At 45.0% G+C, this 18699-nt stretch overlaps 1 protein-coding gene across 1 annotated transcript in view; it reads left to right on the top strand.

Moving 5' to 3' along the window:
* The window catches only part of NUDCD1 (NudC domain containing 1), a 292761-nt gene that overhangs the window by 33743 nt on the left and 240319 nt on the right, over nucleotides 1-18699 (top strand). Inside the window, exon 2 of the mRNA XM_077493222.1 lies at nucleotides 1742-1896. Coding sequence (XP_077349348.1) covers nucleotides 1742-1896 — 155 coding nt within the window. The remainder of the gene's footprint in view (nucleotides 1-1741; nucleotides 1897-18699) is intronic.

Raw genomic sequence — 18699 nt, 5'->3', positions numbered from 1 at the left:
GGGCTAACTTTACTGTTGTCTTATTTTTTTATTAACTAAATTATTTTTCCCAACAAAAGTGCGCTTGTAAGTCCGCTGCACAAATACAGTGTGACAGACAGTATTGCAACAACCACCATTTTATTCTCTAGGGTGTTAGAATAAAAAATATATATAATGTTTAGGGGGTTCTAAATAAAGGCAAGAAGAGGCAGGTAATATAATACAGGCAGAGGAATCTTCATTAACATTGCTGGTTTGTCATACCAACGGCGACCACAAGAGGGCGCCAGATTCCATAAGGAATCATAGGACCGCAGAAGGCCTCAAAGCCGCGGCCTAAATTTTCGGCCGCCGGCGGAACGGCCCGACGCGATCACGCTGGGGGGGTCCACAGACACAGGATACCCCCAGCTGTGCTGCCCCAGGCGCGAGGTCGCTATTTCTAGTCGCCAATGCGACCTGGCGACCGGGTTTTGTCGAGCCCTGAGATAGACTATATAATGTCACAGGCCTTGCTGCCCTCAAGGATAGGGGTATCCTAACAATCCAAAAATATAAAAAAGAAGCAAGGGCGCACCAACCTTGTGCACTATCCTTTTGGATATATATTTATTAAAAGCGATAAAGAAAACTATTCACAAACGACTGTAGAATTCTTGCAATAAAATTTTTGCCAAATAGCAGTATAAAGTCTAAAACAAACAACACTCTCCAACGGTCGGAGAGGAACTCGCAGGACTGCTGCCAGCTGACGCGTTTCGAGGGGAATATCCCTCGTCCTCCGCACTCTGGCTGAGGAAGAGGGAGCTCTGAGGAAGAGGGAGATTTCCCTCGAAACGCGTCAGCTGGCAGTGGTCCTGTGATTTCCTCTCTGACCATTGGAGAGTGGTGTTCATTTTAGACTTTATACTGCTATTTGGCGAATATTTTATTGCAAGAATTCTATAGTCGTTTTCTGAATAGTTTTTATTTTTTATTGCTTTTAATAAATATAATTATTAAATTATTATTAATTATAATAATTTAAAAAATTATATAAAATTGCTTTTAATAAATATATATCCAAAGGATAATGCACAGGGCTGGTGCGCCCTTTCTTCTTCTTTTTTTATATTTTTCACTGACTCACGGCTGTCTCGGCCAACGAGGAGGGGGTGTCCCGGACAGCCGAGTCTCTCGTGCAACATTGCTGGATCTAGATGGGCTCAGGTAAGTATGAGGGGGCTGATTCACACACAAGGTTTCTTTATCTTCATGCAAATAAAAAAAAAAAAAAAAATAAATAAAAAAAAAAACCTTCTGCCTTTACAACCACTTTAAGCTTATGATCTACTAGTACACCCAGATCCTTCTCTCTGATTTTAGCTTTCAGCTGGTGTGCAGCAGTTATCGTCAAAAAGCTTTTATTTGACTAGTAGCTGCATTGTTAAAAATTTTGATTCTTAAGAAATCAACCGAAGAAGGTTTTTCTGTACACTCCTGGAGTTGCTCTTAAACAATGAAGGTGAAGATAGAACAAATGCTAATGCAATGCTATCATTATTAGAAGTCTTCTATACATTCACATCCTAATTTGTAGACCCGGCTGGAAACCTGAGCAGTGCTCGCTTCTCCAGTGTGTGTGCTCTAATCCAGGTTCTCGTTTCCTGCAGCAGGCGGGGATTGGGCAGCGGGGTGTGCCATTATGGGGATAAGCTGTGAAATGTTTCAGGCTGGTCAGTGTGTAAAATGAACTCCTCTACCTGTCTCTCTCTTTCAGCTGTTGCAGAAGTGAAGCTGCGAGATGATCAGTACACGCTGGACCACATGCAGGCATATGGCATGTATAACTACCTTCACAGCAATCCATGGTGCTCTGATAGTGTGTTTTATGTGGACCAACTTGGTAGAATCATGAACCTGGCGGTGACTCTGGTAAGAGATCTTTCACACACAGATTTTCACGTCCCTTTAGGCCCCTTTCACATGGGCGCCTCCGCTAAGCGGAATCTGCTTTCTCAGCGGGCGGATTTTTCTCTGCTGACCCCCGCTGAGCAGGCAGATGTCCGGTCCTTGTCTGCTCCACTATACAGAGGGGACACGGACACAGTCCCGCTCTCCTCTGAGGCAATTGGATGGAAACTGACTGCCTATCTGTTGCCATCTGATCTGCTGGATGGATGGGGGAAAAAGGACCACCATCTTTTTTAGGATCCGATTGGATGGTGGTGGTTGTCAGCAGACAGAGACTGGTGGGTCTGATCAGGTCCACCTGAAAAACAGACAGGCGGATCTTATCAGGCAGCCTGTTTGAAAGGGGCAGAAAAACATTGGGAAAAGTGGGCATCATAAAGCTGAATTCCAGCCAGACCTCATTCCCAATTGGAAGCTGCTGCTGTTAACCCTCACAGTGCCTGAAGACAGCTGCTCAGGGCAGGATCTGGCGGGTGTGAAGGAGACAAGGTACCGGGGGGTTTGAGCAGATAATGGAATATCTACTATAGAGGATCTGTTGTCGGCTGTCCCTCTGCACCAGTAGTTCTTAACCTCCCTGTCCTCAAGTACCTCCAACAGGTCGTGTTTTGGGAATTTCTCTTACATAAAATAGCTGTCCAAAATACCAAGCCTTTGACTCTGATTTAAAGCACCTGTGCAAGATAAAGGAAAACCTGCAAACATGGCCTGTAGAGGGGGTACTTGAGGACCGAGTTTGAGAGCCACTGGTCTACACTGAATCCGGCGTTGGGGACCTAATCATGTGACTGGACTGGAGGGCCTTTACAATAGGCAAGAATGGACAGGTTTTCTTTTACTGGGTAGATAGACTAGTCTTAGAATGGTCTAGTTTAGTCCTTGCGGCAAAGTACTTGAACAGTAGTAAGCCGCAGCGATACAATGTCCCTGTCCATTGTTTACTAGAGGGGGACTTACAAATTCTGATGTTGGCATAGCAATGAAACTTTCAAGCCTTATTTACCTACCTTGAAGTTATTGGTGCCTGTGCTGAAAGCAAGCTTGGGTATTATTTTTCCATTGTAAGGTCATTCTAAACTGACCGGTCCCCCTGATGACTTTTCCCCGCAACTTATTTTCTTGGTGTCAAATGTTTTTTTCTGCTAAATTGGCAATATTGCCGGTCCATCAGTTTAATTCATAGTGTATCTGCTGCCATAGCAACAACATACACTCCTTTAATTGCTGCAGATCACCAGAGAATAGTCGAAATGAAAATTTGAGCTTGAAACTTTATATTCTTAGAAAAAAAAATGCAATTTATTTGTTTCACACTATCCTCCTCCATTGCATAGTCCAAATACTGTTTAAAGTGATTGCAAACGATCACCTTGTAAAACAACAAATTTGGTTTAAAATAGAAATGAAAGGCAAAACTTTTTTGGGATAGATATAAACAAAGGGAAAGGGATATTTGTAATTTTTTTGTTTTTTTCTTCTTTTTTTTTTTTTGTGTGATCGCATTGTTATCAGCTGCATAAGAGCTGGGGGAAGAGAAACAGCAGCACGCTGATCTTCTCAGTGTATGGTTTTATAGCCGGGGGCCTGTCAGGACAAGTCTGATCATTGAGTTCCCAGCATAGCTAGACAACTGACCACGGTGTACTCTCCTGCTTTGGTCAGTTTTTTTTTTTTTCAGGGACACCAAAAAGATTTCAATTAATTTGCCGCACTTCTATTATCTCTAAATCCATTGTGAGCAAACAAATACCAATATGAATTAAAACCAATGAAACAAATCAATCCAATAAAATGACTTTCACAAAATCAGACGTTTAAAATGTGCATAAAAGAGTAATGTGAACTGTTTACATTACTTAAAATGTGCATAAAAGAGTAATGTAAACGGTTCACAGTATCTGTGCCGTCATAACATTGTGTGAAATATTTTAAATATAAAAGTGCAGTCCCTCATGATATTTTTTTTGTACAAAACGTCCAGTTCCTAATTTTCACTGAGAATCACCACCATTTCTTTGTGTGCTTTTTAAAGTGCTTAATTATTCTATAGCTGTGAAACGCCCCACCCATGTTCTCCTTCTAGGTGTATCCCAGTGACGTCTGGTGCTCCAGCCAAGGGGGGTGGGGGCGGCAATCGGATCAAACATAACCCCCCCCCCCCCAGCAAAGGTGGGTGGTACTCACGCGGTTGATCTCCTGACAGCAATGCAGAGAAGATGATGGATGCAGAGCCAGTGACGGTGGCCATCTTCTGGCTCTCCCTGTACATCCTCCCCGCCTCCTTTTACTGGCCAATCGTGCTCCTCCCACTTCCTGATTGCGAGGAGAAGCAGGAAGACGATGGCGAATATTCACTATTGTCACACAAGTGGGTGAGCCCTGCATCCCAAGCCCACAATTTTTTTTTTTTTAAGACCATTATAGCCTTGGGCTCTAATCATGTGCTAAAAACAAAGACCCTCACTTGAGTCCATGCGTCCGGGGCCTCACATGTAGATTAGTAGCTGGGCGCATGTATTAGGCAGCATCCCGTATGGACCGTCTGCCACTGGTGTCTTCTCGCCTGAATGCCAGGGACCTCACACTTGCATTCAGTCAAAACTCGCTTTCTAGTCCCATCCGGAATAAAAATGCAAAGATGTCCTTGTTTTCTTATATCCCCTTCCCAGTACTGCTGTCTTGCACCTTGTAATTTGTAGGTATAAAAAATATATATCTGTAGCACTGACCCCCGAAGGAGCTGCTGATTTTAATTGGGCTTACCGTTACCTTCTTGACCTTGCCTCCGTCTAGGGGTTCCCGTGGTAGATCTTCTTTTGGGTTATTTATTTAGAAGATAAAACAGTCTCTTATGGATGGGTAGAGGGTTAGGAGGAAAGTTCAGGTACTTTGCACTACAAAAATAGAAAGTCTCTTATAGAAGAAATCCAGAGAATTACCGTTTTACAGCTGGATTCTCACAACCTCCGGATAGACCTCCTCTCACTAGAGAACTCTCATACGGTACCAGTATCTCTCAGCCAGTCCGGCGATACCGTATGAATGTGGATCCATAAAGTGTAATTCAACTGAGCCTCCAGGCTCCTTCAGAGAAACCAGCCTTATGCATGGCCTTCTCCCGAAGAGTCCTCCCCTGAATGCTTCTCCAGTTGCTGGGCCTCTCCACAGATGAGATGGCACCGGACCACCCTTGGATCATTAGGGCCTCATATCCATTCAGGCCTGTCCCTGCAGTTGCTTCGCCTCGGGCTATTCAGCCCCGAGGCTTGGAATTGCATGGACCCTCACCCCAGGCCAGGAGGGCCATGAGGGCTGGTCAGGAGGATCAGGACCAAACAGACAGAAAATATCTTCTGGGCCGGAACCCCAAAACGCGTGATCGCAGTACCTTAACCACTACAATACAGGGCACTTTCGCCCCCTTCCTTCCCAGCCCAATTTTCAGCTTTCATCGCTCTCGCACTTTTAATGACAATTGCGCGGTCATGCTACACTGTACCCAAATGAAATTTTTATAATTTTGCTCTCACAAATAGAGCTTTATTTTGGTGGTATTTATTCACGACTCGATAAGCGCAAAAAAAGCGGAAATTTGGGGAAAAAAACAATATTTTCTTTTTTCTATTTTAAAAGAAATCCAATAAAATCGAATTTTGTCATAAATTTAAGCCAAAATGTATTCTGCTACATGTTTTTGGTAAAAAAAATTCCGTTAAGTGTATAATAATTGGTTTGTGTGATCACGGACATATGTACGCAAATGATTATGTACAGATGTGTGCAGGTGATCACGTACATATGTGTGCAGATAATCATTGGAACATGTGATTTTAGTGGGACATATGTGGGGGACATGTGTTTTTTTTTATTTGGGGACATGTGTGGTGACATGTGTATTGTGGTGACGTGTGTTTACACTGTGTGGTGATGTGTGTTTACACTAGACTGGTGATCAGTTAGTAAAAAGCTGTAAAAACAGCTCATACTCACTGATCACCAGCCGGCTGCAGCGATCTGCTCTCCTCTCCTCAGCGATGATTTCTGTGTGAGGAGAGGAGGAGCCGATTGCCTAGCAACCTGTTTGTTTACATCACATGACGGCCGTGATTGGACACGGTCGTCGTGATCAGGAGGGCCAATCACAGAGCCCTCCTGCCGATCCGAGATGCGCCGTGTCCGGGTGACACGAGCACATCGGGATCACGCCGCTGCGCGGGCGATCCCCCGCCTTCTGAAGGACATTCCTGAACGTCCTCTCAGAAGTAGAGAGCTCCCACCCGGCCGTATATGTACATTGGCCGGGTGGGAAGTGGTTTAAATACCACCTCCCTGAATGCACAGCAGGAAAACACTCCCACTGGGCTGGCTCCGAGAAAAGAATGGCATTCAACACACCCAACTAGACTGTGTTCTAACCATTTACCGGCGGTGAAAGCGACACCTGAGGTCAAGCCAGACTGGTACTGAAACCATAATTTAGCAAAATTAGCCCTAAAACCCAACTGTGGTTTCAGGAATATTAATTTTCAAAACATATAGCGCATGCTCACATTTTGTGTGTGCATGAAGCGCACAACAATAACATTGCTTAAAAGTCATGCAATCTGTTGCCTCCGTGACACATTAGCCACTGGTGTACAATCCTCCTGCTGGGTGCAGTCGCCGTACCGTCCTGTTGTTGCTTCCCTACGCGTTATGCCACAGGGATAGGTGGCTTTTTCAGGGGGGATTCTATTGGGAAAATATAACTAAACTCTGTGTGTTTAGGAGATTCACCCTCTCTATTTGTTTTTGTCATTGAAAATTAACGTAAAATGAAAGTAAAAGAAAATCCCAAATTTTGGGCTGTCCCCAGAAAAGTAAAAGTGGGGAAGTCTTCTAATGAGGGCACTAGTTCTGGTGACCTTGGGGTCCCCAAGGAATGTACCCAAACAAAATTGACGCTCCCCCCCCCACAAATGGAGGTTTCTTTTGATGGTATTTGATCACCTCTGCAGTTTTTATTTTTTGAGCTATAAACAAAAAAACTGTGACAATTTTGAGAAAAAAAAACAAAACCTTTCTGCTATAATACATAGCCAAAAAAATAAAATATAAAAAAATAAAAATAAATAAATTAAATCTGATATATATTCTTCTACATATTTTTGATGAAAAGAAAATCACAATAGACGTATATTGATTGGTTGGCACGAAAGTTATTGCATCTACAAACTACAGGATCGATTTGGGGACTTTTTTCTTTTTTATTGCTTTTACTGGTAATGGCGATCTATGATGTTTAGTGGGACTGACATTTTGGCGGACAAATCTGACTCCCAAATTACACTTTTTGGAGACCAGTGACATTCGTGCATTTTTATAGTACTGATCAATGTAATAATCGATGCATAAATGACACCGGCAGGGAAAGGGTTAACACTAGGGGGTGATCAAAGGATTAAGTGTGCTCCCTCAGCATGTTCTAGCTGTAGAGGCGATGGGCTTACTGAAACATGACGGACATCACGGTTCCCAATCACCGGGACCAGTAGATTCCTGCCATGTCACTAGGAAGAACGGGGAAATGCCTTGTTTACATGGGCAGTTCCCCGTTCTGCCTCTCCTCGCCGTGATCATGGGCCGCCGGTGGACATTGAGTCCACGGGACCCACGGGCACACCCGCTATCCTCCTTTTTCAGACTGACGTACATGTACGTCAGTTTGTGCAGGAGAGCCATTCTGCCATTATGTCGGCGTGAGCCGGTGTTTCATCAGATTAGGCGAACCGTCAATGTGTAACGGCAGTGATATTTAGTCACCACCATCTTGCTACACCCGCACTCCTCTACAGTAAGGATACACTGAGAAGGGGGAAAGTGGACATTTTGTTACACCCACCGGAATTTTGCATTTTACACTTCTTTTTAACAATAGAGAGTTTTATATAGTGAAATACAGTACTTAGAACTCCATCTCACTGGTTAGATTTTAAATTTTAAAACCAGCGGCAAGCCTACTGATCTCATAGGTTTGCTAATCTGACAGACGTTCACTGCTTTTAAAATGAAACATCTAACCAGTGAGGCGGAAGTACAGTATTTAACTATATAAACTCACTTTACTGTTAAAAACAAGTGTAAAATATAAAACTCAGATGAGTGTAACAAGATGTCCACTTTCCCCCTTCTCAGTGTATCCTTACTATGGAGGACTGCAGGGTGTAGCAAAATGGTGGCGACGGAGCGTCGATCCTGTTACAAAATCTGACAAAACACCGGTCAGCAAGTGGTTAATTTGCAGGAATTACCTCTTACTTCCTGTTTTGGCTATTGGATGGGAAGTGAAGAGAAATATCTGCAATGGGACACCGATGGTGGAAAAAAAAAAAAAAAAAACTGACAGGGGTGATAACGCCCTTACTTAGGGCTTTGCCAAATGAAATGTTATCTAGTTAGAGTTTAGATTTACTTTTAACAGGTAAAAGCCGTTTTAATACTTCCATTACTGGACTTTAAGTATCTAGGCATGGAAAAATCTTCTTGTTAGTAAAAAAGACTACTTGAAAAAGACTACTTGCTACTGGGCCCAATGTGCTGTACAAGGGGTACCAAAAGGCAACATGCAGCCTTTGGGCTGCAGAGCTTTTAATTACAAACTGGCTCGTTTACCAGTTATTTGGTTGCCTGCCATGTTTAATAATGAGTTCACTTTTATATTCTAAAATGCAGGCTACCATAATCTCGCATTGTGATGACCTGCTCCATATGCTGCACACTTTTTTTGCTTGGCTATGTTCATCTTCCCTTCAGGAGTGCGGTTTTAAATAACGATATTGCTTCTCGATTACATCTTGTAGTTGACAGCTTGGGTGTCTGTTGATCAGATGTTCATTTATACTCTCTGCACATTAGTAAGGATTCACTGACAGCTTGTGTGCTGTAACTGGAGTTTTCTTGGCTGTATTTCCTTCTGAGTGTTGCTATTCACATAATAAATTGCATTACAAAACAAGATGTTTGATGTAGTGCAAGGCAGAGTGGATGACTAGTAAGAACACGTAAACACTTCGTTTTTTTTCTAGTTAATATATTTCTACGGTTGGATCTTCATTATATATCTCTTAAAACCTCAACTCCAATTTTGTTTAAAAAAAAAAAAAAAAAGGGGGGTATTTTTCAGAATGAACCATGTCTAAACACTCTCCTTGGTAGGGTTCATATTAAGCTCTACACAGTGCAGATGTATGCTGTTCTCACTACAAGATTTAGACCTGTATATGGATCTCCAGTAGTGATGCACTTGGGCGTGTTTTGGACTAGGATGCAAATCCACGTGTTCAAGCCTGCCAGGAAGCTGTCACTTGTACAAGCTCCTCATCCATGGCTGGGGCATCCCCTGCTCCGCAGCTGCTTGTATATAAGGAACATGTCAGCCTTGATAAAGGTCACCAATTTCGGTTCTCTAAAAAAAAATTTCTTCATCTGCACTCTTGTACTGTGACTGGTTTTCTCCTTAAAAAAAAAAAAAAAAAAAAAAAAAAATCTTAACCTCTCCCAAGCATTTTTCCAAGAAATATCCAATAGAAGTGGGTTTCTCTAAAAGCATGGGATGTGGCTTTGAACCCAGACATTTGCTGTTCAAAGAGCCTGTGAGCAAGACTGAAACCTCTGTCTAAGGATTATGTAGGCTTTGCCATGCAAGCAACCTTTGAAACCATGTCCACCTATCAAAATCTAGCTGTCTGTCTGGTCCAAAACCATGTCTTTGGACAGAACTCTTGCACTATTGTGTGGACAGGCTAGTGGATATCTATCATCAAATAACATCAATATTTTCAGAGGCCGCTTGCTCTCACTCCTCATTCTTACACCTTTTCACAGGGTGTCACTCACATTGTTCTCCAGTGACTTTGTAGTGCTGTCAGTCCCTTGAAGACTTCCCTTTGGGGCCTACTAGAAATAATCCTCTGTCTACTTTCTTGCAAGGCTTCCTTTCTTGTTGCTATGACTTCTACAATCCTGAATCTCTGTTGGCAGCCTTAAAACAAAATTGAGGTAATTTTTCGAAAAACTTGCAGGCAGGCTATTTATCGCAGAAGATGCACGCAATATCTGCAATAAAATACTTCTACCTGCTGCATTGCAACGTTCTGCAGTATGGCAATTGAGCGGTGCATGTGCAGCTCAGCTTACATCACGGACATAGTCCCTGTGTGTGTTGCGATGATTGACTCCTGAGTGTGCACAGAAGTTGCATCATCCCGCACTGGCCACCAACATAAAGGCATTTTCTTATATTTCCTATTGAACTCTAATGCTGTTTTTACTCCCACTGACCACAGACTTTTCTTCAAACTGTTTGACAGATGGTGAACTGGCCCCTTTTAATAAAGTTCAGGAACCCCTCATCTAAAGATACACCAAAGCTCCACAAGGTGACAATGTTATGCTGTCATCTTAGTAACATGTTAGGTTAGTTAGGTTAAATGTAAATTCCCATTCTTTGGTAACTGAACATCATTAAATGGTTTTCCGCTTGAATCCCAGGGTCTCATGTTGGATGGAACTGTTGGAATGCACTTTATGTGTCCTAGTATTCATTTACCACAGCTAGACGAGGTTCAGAAGGGCTTTTAGTGTCTTTCACATTTTGATTGTTGCTCTTTTGATTTAGATTTTTTTTTTTTTTTTATCCCCTTGTTAATGTTTGTCTGAACACCTATGCTATTGATCTAACAGCTTGCGACTTTGGAAGCTACAGGGTTGAAATGCTCAGGTTGTCATTGTTCTGCACTTAGATGTCCATCAGCTCGTCTGCAGCCATCGAAAACGTCTACTGTGCCAACCAAGGGCTGAAAAGCATTAATAGTACATGAAAGCCTAAAGGCTCATTACTGCAGTAGCAGAACAAGGTAGGCCATATGGAGGTAGAAAAAAAGTGTGATCTAGAAATTATGTAACGAACACCATCGCGTTCTGCCGCTTGAAATTTTATGGATCTGCTTGTTGAGTTTTTATTCACTTTATGTAAATACCAGCTGGAAAGGTGTCAGTGTGGCGCGGAATGTTAAATGTGAATTAGCATCTCTTTAAAAGGATTTTTTCTTTTTTTTTATAATTTAGAGACGTGGATTGGCCAGCCCTTAACTGACGTGTTTTGTGTGGTTTTTTTTTTTTTTTATTATTTTTATAAGATACTATAGATTTAAAAGGGTAACCTCACTTTTGTAGGAAAAAAAGTAAATTAAATAAGAAAAAATACATTGCATATACAGTACACTTATCACATGGCATATTGTCATTTTAATAAATTAAAATGTATTCATGTTTAACACTAAATAATTTTTTTAGTTAATTGTATTAAAAATTCTTTCCCTTTTTTTTAATCTGTAGCACATTCATTTTCTGTAAACTTCAGTTCCGTATGGCAACCTGAGGGCATTCTGTAAAACAGTTGGTGGATGGCACACCCGCAGAAATGTGTGGTGTGTTTTTTTTTTTTTTTTTTTTTTTTTTTTTTTTTTTTTTTTGCTTTTGTGATTGGGAAAATTTGGTAAGCCAATCTGCACTAAGATACTCAGATTTTAGGAATCCTCTACAACAGCAATTTGTTTTGGTGAGATACTCTTAGGGTCCATGCACACTGGGATTAAAAATCGCTGCTTTTACAGGAGTTGTTTTGCCTGTGGAAGCAGCTCAATGATATCCTATGTGGCCATGCACATTAGGATGTTTAGAGGCATATTTTGAGCTCAGCGTTTTTAGACCCCTTTCACACTGAGCCGCTCCCGGCGTCAGCAGTAAAGCGGCACTATTTCTCTTATATTCACCGACTGACACAGCTTCTCTCTTTAGACCATTGGGTTGTTATGCCACCTTCAGGAGAGGACTAGGCATTACATGTTAACATGTGATAATAAAACTAGAACTCTCTAGTTCCGCCCAAGGGGTGGTCCCTTAGGTAAGAACCCCTCAGCATGCTACTGCAGCCTCTGTTTTATTTTGCCTAGTGAAGAAGGACCTAGGAACCCTGTGGGCCCATTGGTCCATGGTTTTTCTGCAGAAGCTTTGCTTTTTGCACAAGATGAAAGATCCTGTGATCTGCTATTAACAGCCGACTGGGTGACAGGCTGGATACTCTCATGCTTGTAGTCTCCCCAGACCGGCCAGCGAGCGTGTGCAGGTTGCAGCTCTGCGCTAGGCCAGCCACGACTTACCTCGGCTCCAGAGGTGGACTGTGAGCTTTTATGCTCCGGGGCGAACATATGACCGGGCTACTGATGTCTGCGTCACAGTGTGCCGAGGCCAGCAACCACCCTGTACTGATCATAGAGTGGGTCTGTGTCCTGAGTGGTGTTTTTCATGTCCCTGGCGGTGCCTGTGATATCTGCAGCGCTGATCACCACCATTTTCTAGTTCTGTCCCTCATGGTTTTTCAGTGTCAGCGGCCATCTTAGGTATGGGCAAGGGAAAGCATGATCTCCTGTGTCTCGGTGGCCATTTTCCCTGTGATTTGTCCTTATACTGGACGTCGGCGGCCATTTTCTAGAGGCATGAACACATTTTTTTCAGCTTCTCTAGAGACAGCATGTGTTCCTCTAATCCGGCGGCCATTTTTCCCAGTGCTTCATGTCCTTATGCTGGACACTGGACGGCCATTTTCTTTGAGCCTGAGCACATTGCAGAGCGGTTTCAGCTCCATTAGCAGCAGCTTTGAATGACAGAGCGGATTCCTTTGCACCTGGGAGCTGACAGAGAACACAGGCACTACTTGCTGGACAGCGCAGAACCTGTCAGGGTGGCGAGTCCTGCGAGAGAGCCCCTCAGCCAGCAGCAGTAAGGAGGGTGGGACCATCACTGTCCTAAGTCCCCTTCAGGTGGCAGACAGGATAGGGTCAGCATGGCTTCAGAAACTGGTGTTTCTTCCCCCGAAATCCAGGCAATTACAACCGGTTCACCTGCGGAATGCGCAGTGCCCTTGGATACTTTGTCGGCGGTCCTCAATTCATTCGTTGCCAAGACGGAGGCGATGCGTAGGCGCAAGGTGCTAAAAAGCAGCCCCTGGCCCGTCCTCTGGGGAGAGCTCTGACGCAGTCTTGGGCCCTGCTGAGGCTGGTGACCCCTGCTCTGTCATTTCAGATGACGCTGACCAGGACCGTTCGGACAGTGAGGATGAGTTCCCGTCTGGGTCCGTGTGCGACAAAGCTCTTGTTAGAGCACTTATTACAGCTGTGCGTGATACCCTGAAGATTCATGAGCCAGCAGATCCCTCCGCTGATGTAACGGTCCCTTTTGGGTCCTGTAAGCCAGCCATTCACCTAAGGTGTTCCCGTATCTGACAAGTTGATTTACAAGGAATGGGGTCAACCGCAACAGACCTTTTCGGTCCCCAAATACATGGAGGTGCGTTGCCCCTTTGAGGAGAGCCTTCTCAAAAAGTGGTCGGCTCCTCCGGTCATGGACCCCCCAGTATCCAGGTTAAACAAAGTAACCATGATCCCAGTAGAGGCGACCAGTACTGTCGGCACGATCGGCACTTGTGTCGCAGACACTGAGTGGGCAAAACTGTTGCACCGCAAATTGGGAGAACAGCAGGCTTCTCCTGTCTGCGTGGAACTAGCAGACCAACTAATGCAAGGCCTTAAGTACGTTTTGTGATGCGGCCCTGGATACGCTCCCGCTGCTATCCAGGGCTTCAGTGTCAGCAGTGGTGCTGAGGCGCCTGATTTGCTTCAAACGCTGGTCTGCCGACCAGGCATTCAAGAAAGCCCTGACGGATCTTCCCTTCCTTTGTGACCGGCTCTTTGGAGCCTCTTTGGATGACATTTATTAAGAATGCCACAGGTGGTAAGAGTACTCTACTCCCACAGGCTAGGAAGGCTAATGAGCCACAACGTAGGCAAGGGCCCTCTTTTTCCGCTCACAAACTGCTTTTTCGTCTGCCCAGAGCTTCGGCTAAACGTCCCCAGGTGGTCCTCTCGACTGTCCGACCAATGGGTCTGAGATCTGATTTCCTACGGCTACAAGATAGAGTTCCTCTCTTGGCCCGCAAAACAGATTCTTCCCCCTCCAGCATACTCGTTCGCCGGGAGGCCCTCTTGGGGGCAGTAAGGGACCTGCTGAATCGCAGGGTAATTGGAACATTTCCAGAGGTTCTACTCAAACCTGTTTGTAGTTCCCAACAAGGAAGGGGTACGTCCAATCTTGGATCTAAAAGCCCTCAATCACTTTGTGAAAGTGCAGAGGTTCAGAATGGAATCCATTCGCTCAGTAGTCACTGCACTCCATCAAGGGGACTCCCTGGCGTCCTTAGACATCGAGTATGCGTACCTGCACATACCCATATGCCTCCGGCATCAAAAGTTTCTCCGATTTGCAGTCGGGGAAGCCCACTACCAGTTTGTGGCTCTCCCTTTTGGTTTGGTATCAGCCCCCGAGTCTTTACCAAGGTATTGGCTCCGGTGTGGGCATTGCTATTGCAATGCGGGATCGCGATCGTGGGTTACCTAGACAATCTCCTCTTGAGAGCTTCTTCCGCCTCAGAGTTAGAAGAGGATGTGGCAATCACCATGCAGACCCTGCAAGAATTTGGGTGGCTGTTGAACCTAAAAAAGTCGGTGATGGTAGCATTTTGGAGTACCTAGGCTTGCTGCTGGACTCCAGGGAAGAGAGAGTGTTTCTCCCTTCAGACAAGCTGCAGACTCTCAGAGCTGCGGTAAAACTGCTGATGAAGCGCAAGTGGTCGTCGCTGCGCTTCTGCATGTGAATCCTGGGACTCATGGTGGCCTCCTTCGAGGCAGTACCATATGCCCAGTTCCACACTCATAGTCCTGCAGAAGGAGATCTTGACAAAGTGGGACAAAGCTCCGTTGTCCCTGGATCGACAGATCCAGGTGAGCCAGTTAGTCTGGGGTTCCCTGATCTGGTGGCTGAGGTCCCCGGTGCTTCAGTCCGGGAAGTCGTTCCTACCTCCTGAAATGGACAGTGAGCACAACGGACGCCAGCCTATTCGGCTGGGGTGGAGTGATGGGAGTTCAGTCGATGGAGGAATCCAAGTTGCTGATCGATCGATCTGCTCGAACTGAGAGTGTTCAGGCTATGCCTCTCCAAATGGTCAATGAGACTGCAAGGGAGTCCAATCAGGATCTACATGTCATACCCACTAGAGAGAGTGAGACGCCAGAGGTCACTGAAAAAGGACAGCCAAAGCTGATATTTGTCCTTTAATGGTGCTTAACGCCAATTTATGGTCCACCCCTTGCTGAAGAAACAGCAGGATCCTGGATATAGTAAAGGAGCGCAGACGCCATCCTTTCTCCTCACACATGGAGATGTAGGCCTTCCAGGTACGAAGATGTATCTTCTGAGAATATTTCTCTCAACATAGTTGGGATCACCGAGTCCGACAGACGGTGGAGAATTGGACCTTGAGACAGAAGGTCCTCTCGCAACAGCAGTCACCAGGGAGGGTCTGCCACCAGGCGCAATACGTCTGCATACCAAGGACGCTGAGGTCAATCTGGGGCAACCAGTATTACTAGGATCCCCTCGGCTTCCACTCTGCGAAGCAGACGTGGTAACCGTTTCAGTGGAGGAAAGGTGTAGATCAGCTGGTACTGATCCCACAGAGCCACCAACGTGTCTGACTCGTCTGCCCACGGATCTCTTGTCCTGGACACGAATCTTGGCACCTTCTGATTGAGACGGGAGGCCAGAAGATCCACGTCTGGTGTGCCCCACCGCAGGCACAGTAGCCTGAACACCTCCGGAAGCAACGTCCATAATCCTGGGTTCAGCATCTGACGACTTAGCTAGTCCACCTGCCAGTTCTCCACACCGGGGATGTAAATGGCCGATAGGGCCGGTACATGTTGCTCTGCCCACCAAAGTATGTGAGCGGCCTCCCGTGCGGCGGCCGAGCTTCTTGTTCCTCCTTGGTGTTTGATGTATGCCACAGCAGTGCCGTTGTCTGACTGGATCCTGATTGGACTCCCTTGCAGTCTCATTGACCATGTGGAGAGGCATAGCCTGCACACTCTCAGTTCGAGTAGATCGATCAGCAACTTGTATTCCTCCATCGACTGAACTCCCATCACTCCACCCCAGCCGAATAGGCTGGCGTCCGTTGTGATCACTGTCCATTTTCAGAAGGTAGGAACAACTTCCCGGACTGAAGCACTGGGGACCCCAGCCACCAGATTAGGGAACCCATGTTATACCTTCTTCTTCTTTTTTTTTTTTTTTTTTTCTTTTCTTTTTTTGGAGCAGCAAGCACTAGTGTGCGCTATACCATTGAAAACCAAATAACCTACTTTCCATGCGTTTTTGATGCAAAAAAAATGCACTGGACTGCATGTGGTGTGAACTGGCTCTCAGAGTAGAAATCCTTGCAATATACTTGGAGCACCCAAAGGGGAATAATGTGTGTGTGTTTTGTTTTATTTTTTTTTTTTTATTTTTTTTTCGCAAAAAAAAACTAAGTCTTTTTAAAAGACATTAAGAATTGTAAAGTCTTTTTTCCAATATACATGATGGTGCATGCGTGTATTGCATATCCCTCCAGTTTTGCTTTTCCAGAAATGTGCTTGCACCATTTGCACCAAAGCCTCAACATAAATCTGGTGTGAGGGTTTGTACTGTTTGGGATCACCTTTCTTGCACAAGGCAGTAGGTATGGTTAAAAACTGACAGGTGGCGAGCAACAGAACCTCTGTGTCCAGGTCTGTGTACCTTCATCTCTGCATACACGTAAATTGTGGCTGTGCTGGTAAGTCAGTACAGCCAGTGTGTATCTAGACACTATATATGGGCTGCCTGCATGTAGCTCAGTGCTGAGTTTAAAAAAAATAAAAGGCTCTGCATGGGCCGAATGAGCCCCTAGAGGCTTATCCCTGTCTGTGTTCCCACTGCTTAAATTAAACCTTTCTATCTGTGCTGGCGTCCACCGTCAGAGACCATGACATACGGGGGACGCATGTTCTGGTGACAACTCTTTAAGGGCCCGTTTACAGTATTGGCAAGGGTAGCCCCTCCAACCACAAATGTAAATGAGAACTTGGAGGAGGCATCCTCTAATTTTGTAAAGATTGACTACTACTTTCTTTTATGCTTTCAGGAACAAGAAGAGAAGGGAAGTTGCCAAAACCAATTGCATTTTTTGAATGCGCTGTATTGTATGGTACAGTAGTACCATGTGATCTGGTTCCTGTGTGTCTTATAACAAAGGCCCCTTTCACACTGGAGTGGTGTGGGCGTCAGCGGTAAAGCGCTGCTATTTTTAGCGGCGCTTTACCGTTGTTTTAGCGGCGGTCTGCCAAAAAAGGATTAAAACCGCCTGCAAAGCGCTGCTGCATCGGCGCTTTGCCGGGGGGGTATAGCCGCGCTGCCCCATTGATTTCAATGGGTAGGAGCAGTTTAGGAGTGCTCCTTTTACTGATCCAAAGATGCGGCGAGCAGGACTTTTTTCACCGTCCTGCTAGCGCACCGCTCCAGTGTGAAAGCCCTCCGGCTTTCATACTGGAGTGAAAGGGGCCATTTTTTTCAAGCACTACACAGGTACTATTTTTAGTGCTGTAGTGCCTGAAAGCCGCTCCAGTGTGAAAGGGGCCTTTGGGATGATTTCAGCACATTCAAACGAAGGGGCTGAAATTGCACTGCACCTGGAACATGTGTGAATCAGACAGGAATGCACAGTGTGTTCCTGTGCGATTTTGTGGTGTGAACTGGTCCCGAGTCCTGGAGACCAATGCTGCGAAAACTTCCACCACCTCCACTGACTTTGCCTGGCAGGGGGGGGCACCAATGTGTGCACCTGGGGCAATAGCCCTGCATGTCTAGCGGGTTGCCCCCTTTTGCAGAAGCCAGCATCTCTGTAGGGGGGGGGCGCCCTAAGAGGACATTATGTCCTAGTATACTGGATACTGCGTGTCCCCTCCTAGCACTCTCTCCTATCAAAGTGTGCCCTGGGACATACAGTATCCTCTTATTCACCCCCACCCTTCAATCACTGCAAGTATTTATTTCCATCTTTTCTCCCTCATCCTCCTGCTGGTATCACTCTACCCCCCCCCCCCCCCCCGCTATGTGGCAAAAAACTAAACACTACACAACCCCCTCAACACACCATCCCCACTGTGAAACATGGTGGCGGCAGTATCATGTCGTGGGAATGCTTTTCTTCAACAGGGAAGCTGATCAGAGATGATGGGAAGATAGATGGAGCTACAATACAGGGTAATCTTAGAAGAAAATGTTTTGGAGTCTGCAAAAAACTTGAGACTGGGGCGGAGGTTCACCTTCCAGCAAGACAATGACCCTAAACATACAGCCAGAGCTACAATGGAATGGTTTAGAGCAAAGCATATCCATTAGAATGTGTAATTCATTAGCATTTGTGTTACGAAGACCCAGTCAAAGTCCAGACCTAAAATCCAATTGAGAATCTGTGGCAAGACTTGAAAATTATTGTGCAGATGCTCTCCATCCAATCTGACAGAGCTTGTGCTATTTTGCAAAGAAGAATGGGCAAAAAATGTCACTGTCTAGATGTGCAAAGCTGGTAGAAACTTCCCCAAAAAGACTTGCAGCTGTAATTTCAGTGAAAGGTGGTTCTACAAAGTATTGACTCAGGGGGGCGCCATACAAATGCAACCCACACTTTTCACATATTTATTTGTAAAAAAAAAATGAAAAACAATTTACCTTCCCTTTTACCTTTTACCAATTTACCTTCACATTTATGTGCCACTTTGTGTTGGTTTGTCAGATAAAACACTTGTTACG

The sequence above is a fragment of the Lithobates pipiens genome, unplaced genomic scaffold (assembly GCF_037356315.1).
Source record: "Lithobates pipiens isolate NorthernLeopardFrog02 unplaced genomic scaffold, aLitPip1_a1.2 Scaffold_19, whole genome shotgun sequence".
NCBI lineage: Eukaryota > Metazoa > Chordata > Amphibia > Anura > Ranidae > Lithobates > Lithobates pipiens.
The sequence above is the reverse complement of the archived record's forward strand: the minus strand, read 5'-3'. Positions and strand labels throughout refer to the sequence as shown.